This window comes from Notothenia coriiceps, unplaced genomic scaffold (genome assembly GCF_000735185.1).
Source record: "Notothenia coriiceps isolate Sejong01 unplaced genomic scaffold, NC01 NC01_scaffold00022447, whole genome shotgun sequence".
In the NCBI taxonomy this organism is placed as follows: domain Eukaryota; kingdom Metazoa; phylum Chordata; class Actinopteri; order Perciformes; family Nototheniidae; genus Notothenia; species Notothenia coriiceps.
In genome coordinates, this window is record NW_011355148.1 from 82,473 (window position 1) to 98,540 (window position 16,068).

At 40.8% G+C, this 16,068-nt stretch overlaps 2 protein-coding genes across 2 annotated transcripts in view; both read right to left on the reverse strand.

The window, feature by feature from the left end:
* Positions 1–10,235, reverse strand: part of LOC104953982 (vang-like protein 1) — a 19,953-nt gene extending 9,718 nt beyond the window's left edge. Inside the window, exons 1-3 of the mRNA XM_010781025.1 lie at positions 10,140–10,235; positions 4,955–5,204; positions 3,745–3,913 (exon numbers count right to left, since the gene is read on the reverse strand). Of these exons, the coding sequence (XP_010779327.1) occupies positions 3,745–3,913; positions 4,955–5,025 (240 nt within the window). The 5' untranslated portion in view covers positions 5,026–5,204; positions 10,140–10,235. The remainder of the gene's footprint in view (positions 1–3,744; positions 3,914–4,954; positions 5,205–10,139) is intronic.
* Positions 10,236–12,569: 2,334 nt separating this feature from the next.
* On the reverse strand, positions 12,570–14,478 carry LOC104953981 (helix-loop-helix protein 2-like). The gene is made up of 2 exons (XM_010781024.1): positions 14,221–14,478; positions 12,570–13,348 (listed from the first exon to the last, which is right to left on the reverse strand). Exon 2 carries the CDS (start codon positions 13,342–13,344, stop codon positions 12,970–12,972), a length of 375 nt encoding a protein of 124 aa, XP_010779326.1. The 5' UTR covers positions 13,345–13,348; positions 14,221–14,478; the 3' UTR covers positions 12,570–12,969.
* Between the last annotated feature and the right edge of the window lie 1,590 nt (positions 14,479–16,068).

Here is a 16,068-nt window from a genome sequence, read left to right on the forward strand (position 1 = left end):
GTGTGCCAGTTAGTAGCCGTGCTGCTGCATTTTGCACCATCTGCAGGCGAGCAAGGGAGGACGCACTTATCCCAATATATAGTGCATTACAATAATCCAAGCGGGAGGTGAAGTCATAGTGGGCTAGTGTTTATTGTTCTCTCAATTGTGTCCCTCTATTCACATGAAGCTTCTGTTTATCTCAAACAATAAATGTCCTTCAGAGTAGACGTCTAAAAACTCCTGCTGCTTGGAATAATGTGGACAATGTAGATTTTCGCCATCATAAAATATTTAATTGACTTTTTCTACTTGGTGCTTAAAATGCTGTTTGTTTATTGTATCAGCCAATATCAGATCAGTATTGTATACTTGTTTAGATGTCTGACAAAAGAAGCAGAAACATATGCAAACGAGAATGACTAAATCTCCAGTTTGGCTATACCTAAAGGTAGTAGTGGTGATAATGCGCTCACGAGAAGCTGAGTCTATTTGTGTCACTCAAAGACACACCAGATGTGAGCTCTAAGGCACTGTTTTGTCAGATGAAAGAGGAGGAAGAAGAGTAAATATAGCTTAATGTTTTCCCTGTATTTTACAAACATGAACAAGATTGGCACCTGGTTTGGTGTCTTGGGTATTTTTCAAGGAAGACATTTTGACATGTCACTAAAGAAAAGGCACAGGTGTCAATGATGAAATGAATTTCCTGGTATTGCGTGTGTTGCCTCACTGTCACTGCTTACTGAAACATTTAATAGAACTGATCCACCTTAAATGTTATTAGTAACCACTGTGCTTTTCCTACTGATAAATCAAAATGTCTGCTGTGAAAAAGACAAATAAAACAGACATTTTCAGTAAGCTCAGGTAAAGGATGCACCCTTATCTTCTAAATCAGCTTTTTCCTTTATGCAGACAAGCTTTCATGCTAACGTCTCTAGCGAAAGAAACAGTGTATCATTCACTGTTGATAAAACCAGCCATTAAACCTCAGTGGATTAATCCTTACAGATTAATGCCTCACTAATCAGGTCTGATCTCTACATACAGTACAGTGAGGAGGAAGAGGAAGTCACTGAGAGAGGATGTAACGGAGAAGGGTTACGGGAAAGAAGGGGGGGGGGGATCATGAGTGCTGCTGCTTGCTTGGCAGTCGTTTCATCTGGCAAAGGGTGAACATGGATTATTGTTAGGCCTGTTCCACCCTCACAAAGCACAACAACACAACAACATACTGATTAGCACTGTTCACACAGACTCACACATACACACACCAACAGTCTGCCAGCTACAAAACACAATAGCTAAGCCCCTCTGGCCTGGGTGGAGGACATTTACACTTTGGTATGTTTGGCAGTGTGTAGTTTCATTGTGCATAAGTCATTGGAGCAAATACCAATAACATTAATATAAATGCTTGGCCGATTTCCTATAATTAACTTCATTCTTTTAATTGTGGCGATTAATTTAACATTACATACTAAATGTGAGGGTAACAGCAATTAATAGGTGTGTAGGAACATCTATTTAAATAAATAAAAAAGGTGCAAAAGCAATGTGTGAAGTGCCAAAACAGGAGAATGTGTTTTTCCCCCATACGCTTTGGCGCTGCTAAAGCTAACATTGTGAATTGAAGCTTTTGCCTTCTGGCACAAAGTCACAGCATCAAGTCTCACAAAGCAGCATGGACAGTCTCAGTAACAGACTTGGCGCCCTCCGTATGACTCACACATGCACACACACACAAACACACAAACACACACACACACACGCACACACGCACACACACACACACACACACACACACACACACACACACACACACACACACACACACACACACACCACCACCACCACCAAGACCGTATCCTTATGTCATGGGCATGCGTGTAAACATGGCGGATTATTCATATCAGTTTTCTCTCAAAGTGGCATTTGGCTGGACACTGAGGCTAATCTCAGCCTGTGAGAATGTCTCTTTGCAGCGGAGCCTGTTAGTGTTACAGCGGCTCAGGTCCAGAAGAGCCCAGTCGGGGTGGACTGTGGTGGTAATGATGGTGCTGCTGCTGCTGTGCCATTTGGACACATATATCTGGAGGGCTAATGCAATACAATAGCAGATTACCTTACGTTGTGGACAATGGACGACGGACGTATGCTACGAGCTGACAGTCACATGACATTGTGGAATGTGTCTGCCCAGCCAGAAGGGGATTCTGAGCGGAGACTAAACAATAGTTCATACCTACAAAATTGAGTCGATAAGTCTGACTGAAGAAATGTTTAAAGTCTTATTTTATCTAATTATACTCTAGAGTAATTTTTTTAAATGCAGATTGTTCTCAGCCACTTGTACACAGCTTGTCTCCTTTTTCTCAAACCAACAATACATACACAATGACAAAACCTTCTTTTTTTATTATAGATTTCAAGTAGGTCAGAGAGCCTATGAATGCAGCCCTAGGCAGAGTTTTGTCTAAAGAGAAATAAACATGACTCTTGTTTCTCTTTCTTAGGTTGTCTTACTGCTTCTACCTCAGCTTTCTTAACTTTCATTTGAATTTACCTGAACCTCTGCAATAAAAGGAATAGCCTGGTATCTTGGAAAATATGTTTATTTGCTTTCTTGTTTAGAGTTAGATGAGAACATAAATCTCTGCCTGCTGAATATTAAGCCGAAGCTACTGTATTAATTCAGCATAAATTATGGAAATATTGTACAAAAATGCATACCAGCACTTCTCAAGCTCACTAATCAACAATGTAAATTCATTTGTGTGTTAAATAGCTTTAAAAAAACTTCTATAAATACAACAATTTGCTGTTTCATGAGCGGTTATGCCTGGTGATATCATGATGATAGTTCACAGGAAGTGTCAAAAGAAATAGTCTGGCACATAACGCCATGTAAAACCTCAACTGGCTGTTTTTAAACTTTAGTTATTTTACAGAGTACCAGGGTATATGGCCTGTCAATTAGAGAATGTAAGGGTTGCTGGTAAGTAGAATACAAAAACAGAGCTAACAGAGCGAGGCTAGCCATTATTCCCCCTGTTTCCAGTCTTTATACCAAGCTGCTGGTTACAGCTGGCAAACCGATGACTGTGATTGACCTCCTCATTTTACTCAAATACGTTTATTCGTCAAAGTATTTGAAATAATGATAACGGCATAAAAGCATCTTTAATCCTAGCTGCGTTGACCTAGCTAAATACCCATTCTGTCTTTGAGCTGCATTATCACAGCATTGCACTTCCCTGTTTCTACTTATCTTGCTTGCAGAGCTCAGAAAAATCCGCTTTATAGAATAACTGGTACAAATTTGCTTTCAAAGCGATCAGGCTGTATGACCGTTATACCCAATGACACACACACACACACACACACACACACACACACACACACACACACACACACACACACACACACACACACACACACACACACACACACACAAACACACACACACACACACACACACACACACAGTACCACAGCATTGTCCGTACAAATCCGTCCAGGCCTAGAAGTGGGATGCAAATCCTCTGACCTATTTGATCCCTCGTCACTATTGTTATTATGTGTCAGGCGCTGTGGCAATGGGCAGCCAGCTGCCGAGAGGACGGGTTTAAAAAAGGTCATGGTGAAGAGTTCATACTGTAGATGGATTACTGCAGATTGAGATTCTGAAGGAATAAATGACTTTTCTAAAAAACAGCCTTCATTCCTTCACAGTTTTTTGTACACTTTCATGGAAAATACCTGGGCATCATCTCCCTGATCTTCTGCTGGTGTGGGTTCTCCTGGCAGGGGCTCTCCATTGGTAACAGGGGACTCCTGGGAGGGCGTGTCGGGGGGGTTGATGACGACGGACTTCTCCGAGCGAACGCTGTCTTTACTGCTTGTCTTGTGCCGCTCACGGCTCCGATCGCTATAGAGAAAACCCGCGATGAAGATTAGGAATGTCACAAGAGGAGTGAAGAGATCAGATAAGACCAAACACATATACACCATGTGCCTACATAGTTGTTTCTGATTAATCTGGAGGGTTTTCCTTATTGTTTCATCTATAACATTTGAGGAAAATAGTTAAAATCACAATTCACAATTTGACAGCCTTGTTGATGTTGATGTATTCTAATTGTTTGATTTGATTGATTGACAAAACCCTAACAATCAGTTTCATTCGTTTATTACTTAAATGGTGCAAGCTTCTCAAAATGTGCATAACATTGCCTGCTTTTCTTCGTCTTTTATGATAAATAAACCAAATATCTTTGTGTTTATTTAGATTTGGACTCGAAAGAGGGAGAGAGGGAGAAGACATACAGCAAAGGGCCATGGGTTGGACTTAAACCAGGGTCACTTCAGTAAGAACTCTACTAGGTGAGTTACCTAGGGGCTAAATATCTTTGGGTTTTGGATCATTTGTCTGAGAAATCAAAACCTCTGAAGACCATTGACATTGGGGAATGTGTAATTGCCATTTTCTTTGCCAAATACATATATAATAATTCTGACACTTGATGAACAGAACAGAACAGATGATTCAATGTGGTAAATATTTGCTAGTTGCATCCCTATTTTGCAAATGGCTGGAAATGGGGGTGGATATCAAGGAATATATAGGATGGGAATAAAACGATTCTCTCATTGGCCGGATAGGCCGAGTGAATCACTGAAATAGGTTAGAGTCACTCAGCTGTGACGACCCTAATCCACAAGCTCTGTTGCTCTCAATCTCTAGCTGCTTCTCTCTACTGTCTCTCTCTCAGCTGATTTATTTAGATGCAACCAACACGTGAGCCGGACAAACTGAATAAAAACACAATGAGCACCACAGTAATTACATGACATACTATATAAAAGATGCTGCGAGGGATGTAGCAGAAAGCTCTGTCATGGGGGGGAGAGACAGACACAGTGGAGGAGCAGACAGTCAGATGGGAAGGCGGGCAGACAGGAAACATACCCATGTCGGTTTGATCTCCCCGAGCGGCTGGAGTGATAGGAGTAGCCCGAGTGGGTTGACTCAGTGTCCATTTCAACAATGTGCAGGGCTGGCGATTGGCCAGGGGGATGAGGAGAGATTTGTTGTGTGGTGGAGAGGGTAAGTTGGCAGCAGTACTCAGGAGGAGGAATGGGTTGCTATAGAGACGGGCCTCAGGAATCCACGGCGACCGACAACTACCCCAGAGAGCTGCTGTAGTGTCCACATTGACCTGAGAGATGGAGAGGAAGAATATCAGGCGTCAACAGTTTGTAATTCAGAACAAATTATGTATTGTTTATGTTAGTCATGCAACATATTTCTGCACATTTTGCTGTTTATAATTGTTTTTAATTACAGCATGATTAATAATCAAAATATTAGAGACAACATCCATTTTCATTATCTGTGCTTTGGGACAGGAAGGGCAGGTACTTAATAAGATTGTCTTTCATGAACGTTTGGACCATGCTTTGTCTGCTGTACCTCTATAAAATAAAGGATTGATAATCTTAAGAGTCTATTTGCAAAGCCAAATTGCTATACTCTGCACACTGGGCTTGGAATGACATGGCCCACATTCATAGCATGATTCATGAAGGCTGTAATAAAGTCAAACTGTCTCATTTTGTCCCGGTTTCTCTTGTAAAAAAAGTAATGTGTCTCAGGAGACTTCCTGGTTAAATGAAGTTTAAATAAAGAATTACTTCATAGTCCTAGAGACATGAGGTTTAGGGAAGAAAATGGAGGTCAGTTTAACCAGTTTCTACTAGCACCACGGAATTACATAGTAAGAAAAGAGTTTCAATGTCATATTTGAAACAATAATAAGAGCAGAAAGACAAATAATCAAGCCAAATAAAAAATACTGCAATCTAGGGTCAGGCAATATGACATTATTGTCAAAACAATATACAAATGTCAATAGTATATATTTTTCTATATTGCTTCCATCACAATATAGACTTTGCCTGTGTATTTCTTTTTCATTTTGCACTGAAGTTCTTAAAATTAGTATATACAGCACTTTTTATTTATTGCAGAGTTATTTCACACAATAGTATACAAAAAAGTATTTGCCAAGTATAGTGGGGCTACATATAGTGTTATATAACATGTTGATATATAAAATGACCTATATCTTGATGGAAGATTTTGGCCATATTGCCAATTATTTATTAAATAGCCATTCTATTCACAATTTGAATAATACAATAAAAAAATCCCCCATTGTATGTTAAGACCCTCTCTATCTTTTCATTATGCAGTTTGACAGACTGTCTTCCTGGGCCCTAATGTCTGCTGTGTGATGAATTAGGACGTCTCCAGGCTTCACCATGCATGACCATTCATTTAGACCTCAATCTACACTCTGTCTGTCTCCCTGCTGTTGTCCTGACAACCACCTGCCAATCACCATCCCCAGCCCAGTCTCATTTTAGTAACCCGTTTATTTTCCTTCCCGTCATTTTCAGACTATAATGTTATCTCTGTAGCCAGTGATGCATATAAACAGAAAACAGCCAATTCAGCACATTAGGATGTGAATGCACGCAGCTGCCTGGAGATCATGCTGTGAGAATGATGGTTAGAGGGAGAAACTGTAATGTATCTGATTTCCATAAAGATGATGCAGTTGGGGTTGAATGTTTCTCTCTCTCTACATTGCCCATCATGGGAAATGTGGACAGCGCAAATAAGAAACCACAGTTTTTCCATTTAGGATTGTCATACAACGCATATAAATTATGTAAAAACGTCACCACTGGCAGGAGGACATATGTCAGACAAAATAAATTGCAAACGACAGTGTTGTGACAAAATGCAGAGTAGATCGAACGTGAATAAGAAGTCAGAATCAACTTTTGCTATTAAAAGCAGGGGAACATATGCTGAACAAGGCAGAGCTGCATGTTTGGGACTCCCATAAATATTGTACTTGAATATACCACTCACAGCATCAAAGCTAGTGTCACAGCATCAATTTTTAAACATGAACCCGAGTTTTGACAGAGGAGGGTCACATCTCTCATCCCTAACACACATCTGGAGCGTCCACTGTTTCCTTGGCAACACACGAGGCCCCATCTAGCAGCAATAATCAATCACCCCTGCTGAGAGTAAATTTTAGTAATGGGTGTGTTGGTGTGTGTGTACGTGTGAGTGTGTGTCTGTGTGTGTGTGTGTGTGTGTGTGTGTGTGTGTGTGTGTGTATGTGAGAGTAAAGGTGGGGGGTGGCACACTGTGAGGGCACAAAGAGCAAACAATGGTCTCTCATCACACCCATCGCCCGCATGGTTAAATGAATGAGCCAATGATTTGAATGAAAGCTGTTAACCCCCTGAGTGCTGATCTCTGAACGCGTGGCCGTGGTATGTGGGCCAAGATGATTCCTCTGGGAAGCCACTCATCCACGAGACGAGCATGAAGAGGCATAGTGAACCAGGCCATGTGGAAAATCGCAGCCAGGGGGTAAAGAAAACTATCAGTTACAAACCATCGGATAACTATGAATAAAGCATAACAAGGTGCATCAGAGACGAGCCGCTGCATGCTTATTCGGAGTCTGTCCATCCAAAAAATTCAGTAGTCGTCTGTGAGGAACCCTGGGAGGAAAAAGGGATTCTCTAGTGAGACGTAGCTGCAGACCGTTCTGGTTGGCTGCACCGACATGAGATGCACGAGGGCAGAAAGTGACACTAATGTAAAACAAACAGTCATTAGTGTGTTTGTTTAGTGCACTGTGGGAGCTACTGGAAGGCTCAGGGGTACATACATGCGTTATGATGGACTCATTGTTTCATCATCTTTAACATCTGATAGGTTAGGCTATTTGCAGCATTTCCCCCCGCTGATTCAACTCATGAATTAATAATAACACATAAGAATGTTGGGTTTTAGTTAAATGTCCTTGGCTTCACATTTTGGCCTCCAATCCGGGCAGAGAAAGAGAGGTGTGGAATTTCAGATTCCATAAAGTGCTCAATGTAATGTTGGCACCATACAGTCTATGGTTGGCACCCTAAATGGCACAGATCAGCCTCGTAGCTCATCCAGAGCACATGCTGAGGCCTGGTTACCATGGCATCTGTGCCCGCCCTCACACCCATTAGCCCTCGTGCCTGGCTTCCTTCATGTGCGCCCTGCCCTGGTGGCATCATGCCATAATCTGCCAGATGCAGCAGCTGGGTGAGTTTATTTTCTCTATCGTTTTTCACAATGTCAAAGCAATCTACAATCTGCAAAGCCCCTCCTACATAATTTTCTTTATTAACTGATTAACCGTTAACTTTCCTGAGCGCAAGGGGTCATCCTCAAATTGATAGTTTAGACCAAATAACAGTTCAAATGCCAACAGTAGTCAATATACTATCAAAGTAGACTATGAAAGAAAATTGTCTCAGTGAACGACCCGGAACCACTAAATTGTAGCTATTTTTTTATAAATAACTTCCAAAGACAATGCACAAATTGTATAATAATTGCCGACAAATTGTTTCATCTGTATATTATTTGTAGTGCAATGACACCTGTTCTGGCATATAAGACATGAACAGACACGTAAGTAACACGGGTCAGTAGGCTATGTAGGACCTCTTTGAAATCAAACAATGGCTAACACAGTGTGTGCCAGTGTGTAAGTCCAATCCCTACATGGGCTTCAGATAACCCAGAGGAACAGCTGCTGCCTAACTGCATTATAACAACGCTGTTAACTGACGAGAAATCACCAAATGGAGCTTAAGACATGGCAGCATGTAACACCCATGGAAATTATTTCTTGGACCTCGCCATCGGGGTATACAGTATGATGTCATTTTCCTGTGTGCTTTCTTCATTGTTTGCTGTGACATTTGATGCCTTGTGCAAAGGTATTTGTCAGATATGTGTGGAGAGAAAACCTTTGACCTTTGAGTGACTTGTGAGAGTCTCAGCCACTCCCACCCTGATGCTTTTTCACACACACGCACACACACACAGAGTAAAAGGAGAAAGTTAAGACCTGACACAGTTCTCTGGAATGCAAACTTGTTCCCTCCCTGATCCGCTCATGTGGAACTAAATAAAAGTACAGTAGAGGGAGAGAAGTGGTGAGAGAGATAACTCACTACATTCCTACTTTAAGAGCAGTGCTTTTATGCCTGTAAATACAGTGCTGTACACTACTCTACAATGCATCACGCATTACAGTGTGCAACCAAGCTTTGCAGGATCCTAATGCTCCTCAGTAGCCTCAAGGTAGCTGAAAGGTAGCTCCACTTCTCATTAAACTCGATGCACTGCCAGCCAGAAAAAATACACGGTTTAAAAGAAAAAATGACAAAAGCAGTGCTGACACTCCTTTCTTTTGATCATTCATGGCGAAAATAGCCTCCATTATTCCAGGGGGTGGTTCATCTATCCAAGGGGGTCCCATACTCTAAACCTCTGTGCACAGGACCTTTCAGCACTAATCAATAATACATGTCTGTAGGTGACGAACAGTTACACTGCAGCATCAGGACTCTGAGATAATGAAGAATACAACACATATAGTGCCAGAGGAGGCACGTGAAGAGGCTTTAGTCATAGTAACACCTCATCCAGCTGTGCCCAGTGGTGTGCTCTCCAGACAGCTGCTGATGATGGCGACACACACCATCACCCTGCAGCAGCCGTTTGCATCTATTACGCCCTTTATTTCAGAGGCTCGCTCATGGGTCTGAGATAAAGCTAGGGATGTGATGTTACTTCTCTGTTACTCAGCTGCAGTTTCGGTTTCAATAGATCTGGTTTCAGTCATATCCTGAACACCATTAACCACAGCAGGTTATCACCTCAAATTATGCGTGCATATTCTGGTTTTATCTATTTATCCACACTACTACTACTACTACTACTACTACTACTACTACTACTACTACTACTACAGTATATAGGCACAGGGGCAGTGTTAAAAAAGAACACTGCCCATATAGCATTAATACAAATCGGCAAGGTTACCTGCTTATAAATATCGGATAGGAGCACTAAATGCTACATCTGTCTGAAAAGAAGGAAACCATTTTCCACGACGGCAGCATTGAACTTCATCAGTAATTCCTGCGAGAGGTTTAGTCTCAGGCGTTTGGAAGCATACACCCGGTGTAATGAACGCAGCATCGCGACAATCTATTCATTTACCTACCTTTCTTTTCTCAGAAGTGTGTCACATTCCTCCACTTGCGTCTGGGTGTCAGTGTTTGGTTGGATCTGCTGCTGAGGCGCGCCGTTCTGCACTGACACGGGCAGCTCCCTCACAAGAGCCTGGCCATTGTGGTTAGCGGTACCAGAGAGAGAGGCAGCATGGAGGTACAATACACTTCAAGTGCAGTAAAACTAGTGTTTCAGCTGTTGCCCACAAGAGGGCGTTATTTACGTCAGATATAGACTTGCTATAGGCAGGAATGTCTTCTACTTTCTATGTGAATCAGTGTGTGAAACCCCCCTCCATTCAAAAATGTGTTTGGTTATTATTTTCCACTTTGATGTTGACAGTCATTGTATAGACTGGTGTATGTGCAGAGACACCAAGTGACACTAGGTTGTACAGTCTATTATCAAATTCAAACTACTGTGATATGGAAGCCTTCTGAAAGGTGTATTCTCTAGGTTTCCATACATTTTTCAGAATAGAAACGTAAAAACGGCATTGAGGTGAATCTTGTCTTAACAGGGCCTCAGGATTTACAGCAGCAGCAGCAGCAGTGCATTTGAGATTTTTTTAGGGTCAAGACATGTCACCTCTGGACTTTTGGAGGAATAAATCTGCCACAAAATCCTGATTTACACTCTATAATTTGAGGCAGTCCATCTCTTGCCAAAAGACAAAGATAAATTATAGGGGAAAAGGGCCTTTTTTCTAACTATAATGAAAAGTGTCCTTTTTGCACTGAGGAAAGAAGGCCTCTACAGCGAATTGGTGCCATGCTGGGGGTGTTTTTGTGGAAAAAACACATTTCCTGTTTTGACCAAATACACGCTGCTGACAGCCAATAAAGCAAATAATCAATTTCCAGTGGTCCAAGAAACATACAGAACATGTAGCCATTACCTTGAATATCTTCTGAAGAGCAAAAACCTCTCAACCTATAACTCAGGATGGGAGGTGATTGAAAAAAAACATAAGTAACCCACTTCAATTGATTCCTTAGTGATCTTACACTTGAAACACCACGTGAACTCTACTAAAGATCAGGCGCAATAATGCATGCATGCAGGCATCAATGGTACAGAAACATGCGTCCATACAATTGTCTCAACTACATTTTAGGAAAGTTATTTTAAAACAAAAAGATGCAGAATTCTATTTAAAATATCTATTCACATAAATAAAAAAGTGAATGTGGATTTTTTACAGTTTCATCTCCCTATATGAGGCTCCATCAGAGGGCAGTGTTGCTCCTTTCACAGCGGTGTGTGACAGAGTCGTATTCAGACTTAAATAGCCTTCAGATCTTACCTAGTTTTAGTATTTGACCCACATTGGCTGAAACTATACAGGATATTAATAATCCTCAACGTATTGCCTCTACAGCATTCCCTGCCCCATTAATCTTAAAATCTGATGCTAAGGCTGGCCTCTCTCCCTCGACTCCCCAACATACCTATTGTATCCAGTGTGTAGACCGAGTGTGTAGTGTGTGTGATGTGTAGACAAAAGGCTGTCACTCTTGCTGCTGGAGTGGACATGAACAATACGACGAGCCCCTTGGGCCACATTACACCGCAGAGACTTGCATAAAGGGACGAGCGAGGGAGCACAGACAGCTCTGACTAATGGAGAGAGAAATCAAAGGGACACGCAGGAGTTTGTATCCTCTGCCTGATCTCAGACCAAAATATAAAAGCCATCTCTTGGTAATGGCCAAAGCCTGGGTAGTATGTCAAAACACTGAAAAACAACTTAATGGTTCAATGTGAACATAAATTATTTATATACCCATTTGACTAAAATCACAAAAAAGACCATGTGCAGCTTTACAGAGTCTCCTGATGTTAGCAAACATTTACCCACCCCGGAAAATGTTGCAGCAAATTTGAAAATATAGTCCTGGGACTGTTTTGCTTATAAATGACATTTAACATTATCACAATTTTATTCAAATCATGTTGGTATTTACTCAAACACTGAGCCAAATGCACTACTTTTTTTTAGCTTTTTAAATAGAAATCCCATGTATTGTTATGAAAAAGATGCGACTGACTGTTTCTGTATAGGTTGATATTACTGTCTCATTTGTGTGTATATACATTTGTGTGTGTCCCCAGAGAGGCAGCAGATGGGTGGCTCTCACATGGTTGCTTTGGTTCATCTGGAGAAACACCTGCCCCATCCAGAGGGAGAGAAACCCCAATACCTCACCCATGTGGCAGAAGAACAGCTTATGTAGTAGCTTCCATTAAGGCTTTACTTAAATTAAAACAAGGAATATCAAATGCTTGCTGAAGACGTATGTTTAAATGATATATAATAAGGCAGACGGATCAGACGTTGCTATTATTGCTACAATAGGGTAAAAAAAAGAAAAATGTTTTCAACATTTTATTTTCAACATATGGATTTAGCTGCAACTGAAATTATCACAACAGTTAATGGAACATTTTTGAGTAATTTAAACAAATATATTTACAAATGTGTGCAAACAGGAAACCAAGTTTGTCAAGGCAAGACAAGGCAGCACATTTAACGTCAAGCATATCAATATTTTTGTATATTTTCTACACAAATATTATATTAAACATCTGTTTTCATTCTTTACATTCTTATAACAGTATGAATGTAGTCCTTCAACTGTTTAACATAAATACTGATATGTACAAAATAAACCCCAGATATGAAATGGTATTCTTCAAATATTTTGCTACAAAATCTTTTGCGAGTGAGTTTGAGTGTTTCATTGAGAAATCATTCAGCTGTCAAGAATACAAACAATCATCCTGCCTCAGTCACCATGCTCCTATTGGTTTCTAAAAGTCTAAACATCCAGCACATGGTTGAGGTAGGAGATGTAAGAAATTGCAAGTCTCAGAATCTCAATTTTTGACAACTTCTTGTCTGGTGGGAGAGTTGGGAGCAGTTTTCTCAGCTCTGAGAAGGCCCTGTTGAAGGACACCACGCGGACCCTCTCCCTGGTGGCGTGCGCACATCGATATTTGGCTGTGGCACGCCTCCTCCGCCTCTTCTCCTCCCTGCTGAGAATGGGCAAATGAACTGAGTGCGCCTTGCCATCTCCCTCCTTGGGTTCAGCTGGCATGGACCCACACTGCACATTGAAAGTGTCCAGAAGGGTCTCCGTGTCCGATTCTTCCCAAAGCAGGTCGGACTCAGGCCGGTCCGGACAGAGCATCATGATCCTGAAGAAAACAGATGTCGGTACAAGTTACCCCAACATTTACTAGCTTCGATATTAGAGTAATTTATTTAATTGAATATAAGAATGATTTAATGATGATTATACTGTTCTGAAATTGGCAATTTTGCTAAATTAGTACCTTTACTTTGGGTAATACATTAGCCTAGTATAGGTGATATTTTTGTACTAAAGTACAAGTTGCGAGTGCTTCTTTCTCCACCAAAATGTATCTTATTTTATATCTCACGTTTCAAACAGCTTATACATTCAAAAAATGCAGTACTTAAAATAAATTAGAAGCAAATCATATAAAACATGCTCTACCTGTTTAACACTGAGTTGTTGTATGCCATTATGATAACTGTCTGGTTGTGTTAATTGCATCTTTGGTTGCTGCTCTGAATAGTCAGATTTATTACATTTGGTCAGTACATTTGTGAAACAAAGAACCCTAAAATAAAAAGGGACTGATGCTGCCACCCAGTGGATGATCTACATATTTTTATTTCGCAGAGAACTACGCTCTCCGAGGTGCTGAAACAAGATCAAGACAATAAAACAAAATGCAGATGAGTTGATTTAGGATAATTTAAAACACTTTTTCAAAACAATTCAGAAAATAAAACATAAATTCCAATGGAAATGTATTGTAGAACTTGTCTGGCATTTCCCATATTTGTTAAAGAAAAACACTTTTTACAGCATCAGAATAGCTGGTTCTTTATATTGCATTTAATGTTGCGTTTGAATTTCATATTTGTTTATAGAATCAATTTGTTTTAATTGACCAGCCCAGGTCATAAAAACAGCACAATATGCAATAACTGGACTGCAAGAAGTGTATAATTGGTAAACACATTGTTTGTCACTTACCTTGTACAAAGAATAGAGCTGTACGATTGAAGATTCTCACATTAAAGCTGCATTCAGTCCTAAAAACAGTCAGGGCAGGTAACCGCGCGTAAATTTGTCTCCATGCTGTCTTGTTTTGTTTACAGTTGAGTCGAATTAAAGTGCTGAAAACAAGACGAGGGTGAAAAAAAACTCTCGAGTCCTTTCAGTACCGTCCTGTGATCTGTCCGTCATGGTTTCAGGTGAACATCACATCATTCAGCGAGGCAAAGTCTGGCTTGTGCTCTGCTGGTTTTTCAATCCCAAATTCGCCTTGTGCGCAAAACAACACTCCCCTATCTCCTCGTAAAACTGGAGCGAAGTGACGACACAAACAGCGAGATGAGTGTTCGTTGCTTTCGCTTTCATTCTCAGTAGAGGACATGCACCTACGTACGTGCACGGCAGCTAAGAGTCTTTATAAAGGTTACAACCCGGTGAATTTATTAGCAGATTTGTTGTCGATGATCCTAACTTGATTACAGTTTACTAGACACGAAACTACTTCCAATGACGTCACATCTTCCCGGATCCTGCATAAGGTCAAGTGAACACCTGTGTCTAAATTAAAGAAATCGTGAAATGTGTTTTAAAGTCTCATTGCCAAAAGATCCTTTGTACTGAAGTATTCAAAAGTAAAAATTACATGTTTAATATAAATGATTTGCTGTGGCCAAATGTTTTCATTGCATTTACAGACCCTTGTAACTCTCTGATACCACCCAAAGAATGCACTGACTTGCTTGTAGAACCACGCTACACAAAACAGATAGCAACACCTATAAAAACTATTTTAAAAAAGGGGCTACTGTATCGACATTTTAAAATTATATTTAAAGAAAAGGCCGATTCTGTGAGCTGCAGCTGACCACGCCCCCCTGCAGGAGAGGGGGTTGTAATAGCGTTACACGTTACACGTGTAATGACAATACATGTACCGGTGTAAGAGTTGGTTTGCATTGCTGTACTGAGGTTATAATTTTACTTTACGAAAATACCTAAATTCTTTTAATAAAATAACTAAATTTTTTATCAACATAAATAAATTTAACTGTACGTAGGAGATTTACTTTTTATCAGGGGCAACAATGACAAACTTGATTTGCATCGTTGCCTTCCTTGACGAAGCTATCACGAAAACTCCTCGAAAAACTAAATGTCTAAGACTTTTTGTAGCGAACGAACGAAATTTTCATCAGTGTTAAGTAATACAGTTTGGACCTTTCATAGATCTATAGACGGGGATTACGGTTCATTTAATAGTTTACTTATACACTAGCGGCAAACTACAGGACTGACCTGTGACGCATTTTTCCTCCCAAAGACGGGGCACGAAGATAAGAATGAAATATTCTTATTTTTGCCTCCTGCCCTCTTAGAGAAAAAGAGGGGGAGTAAGCTCTGGGCGAGTCGAACTAGATNATCTCTCAGGCAAAAAGCACTTTCTTTCAAGATAAGATCCAATCTTCCTATTCCAATCCCCAAAAACTATTTTCCATCTTCTCCAACCTCTTGGACCCCCCCAAAGCCCCTTCCCCATCCTCCCTTCTGTCAAGCGACTTTGTTGACCACTTTGAAAAAAAGGTTGATGATATTCGCTCTTCTTTTTCTGACTCACCTTTACTCACCGCTGGGTCACCTGACCCACCGTTCACCCACACACTGACCTCCTTCTCCCCTCTCTCTCCAAGTGAGGTTCTTACCCTCATTACCTCTGCCCGTCCTACCACCTGTCCTCTGGACCCTATCCCCTCAAACCTCCTTCAGACTATCGCTCCTGATATTCGACCGTTTCTCACCCATTTCATCAACACTTCTCTAACTTCTGGT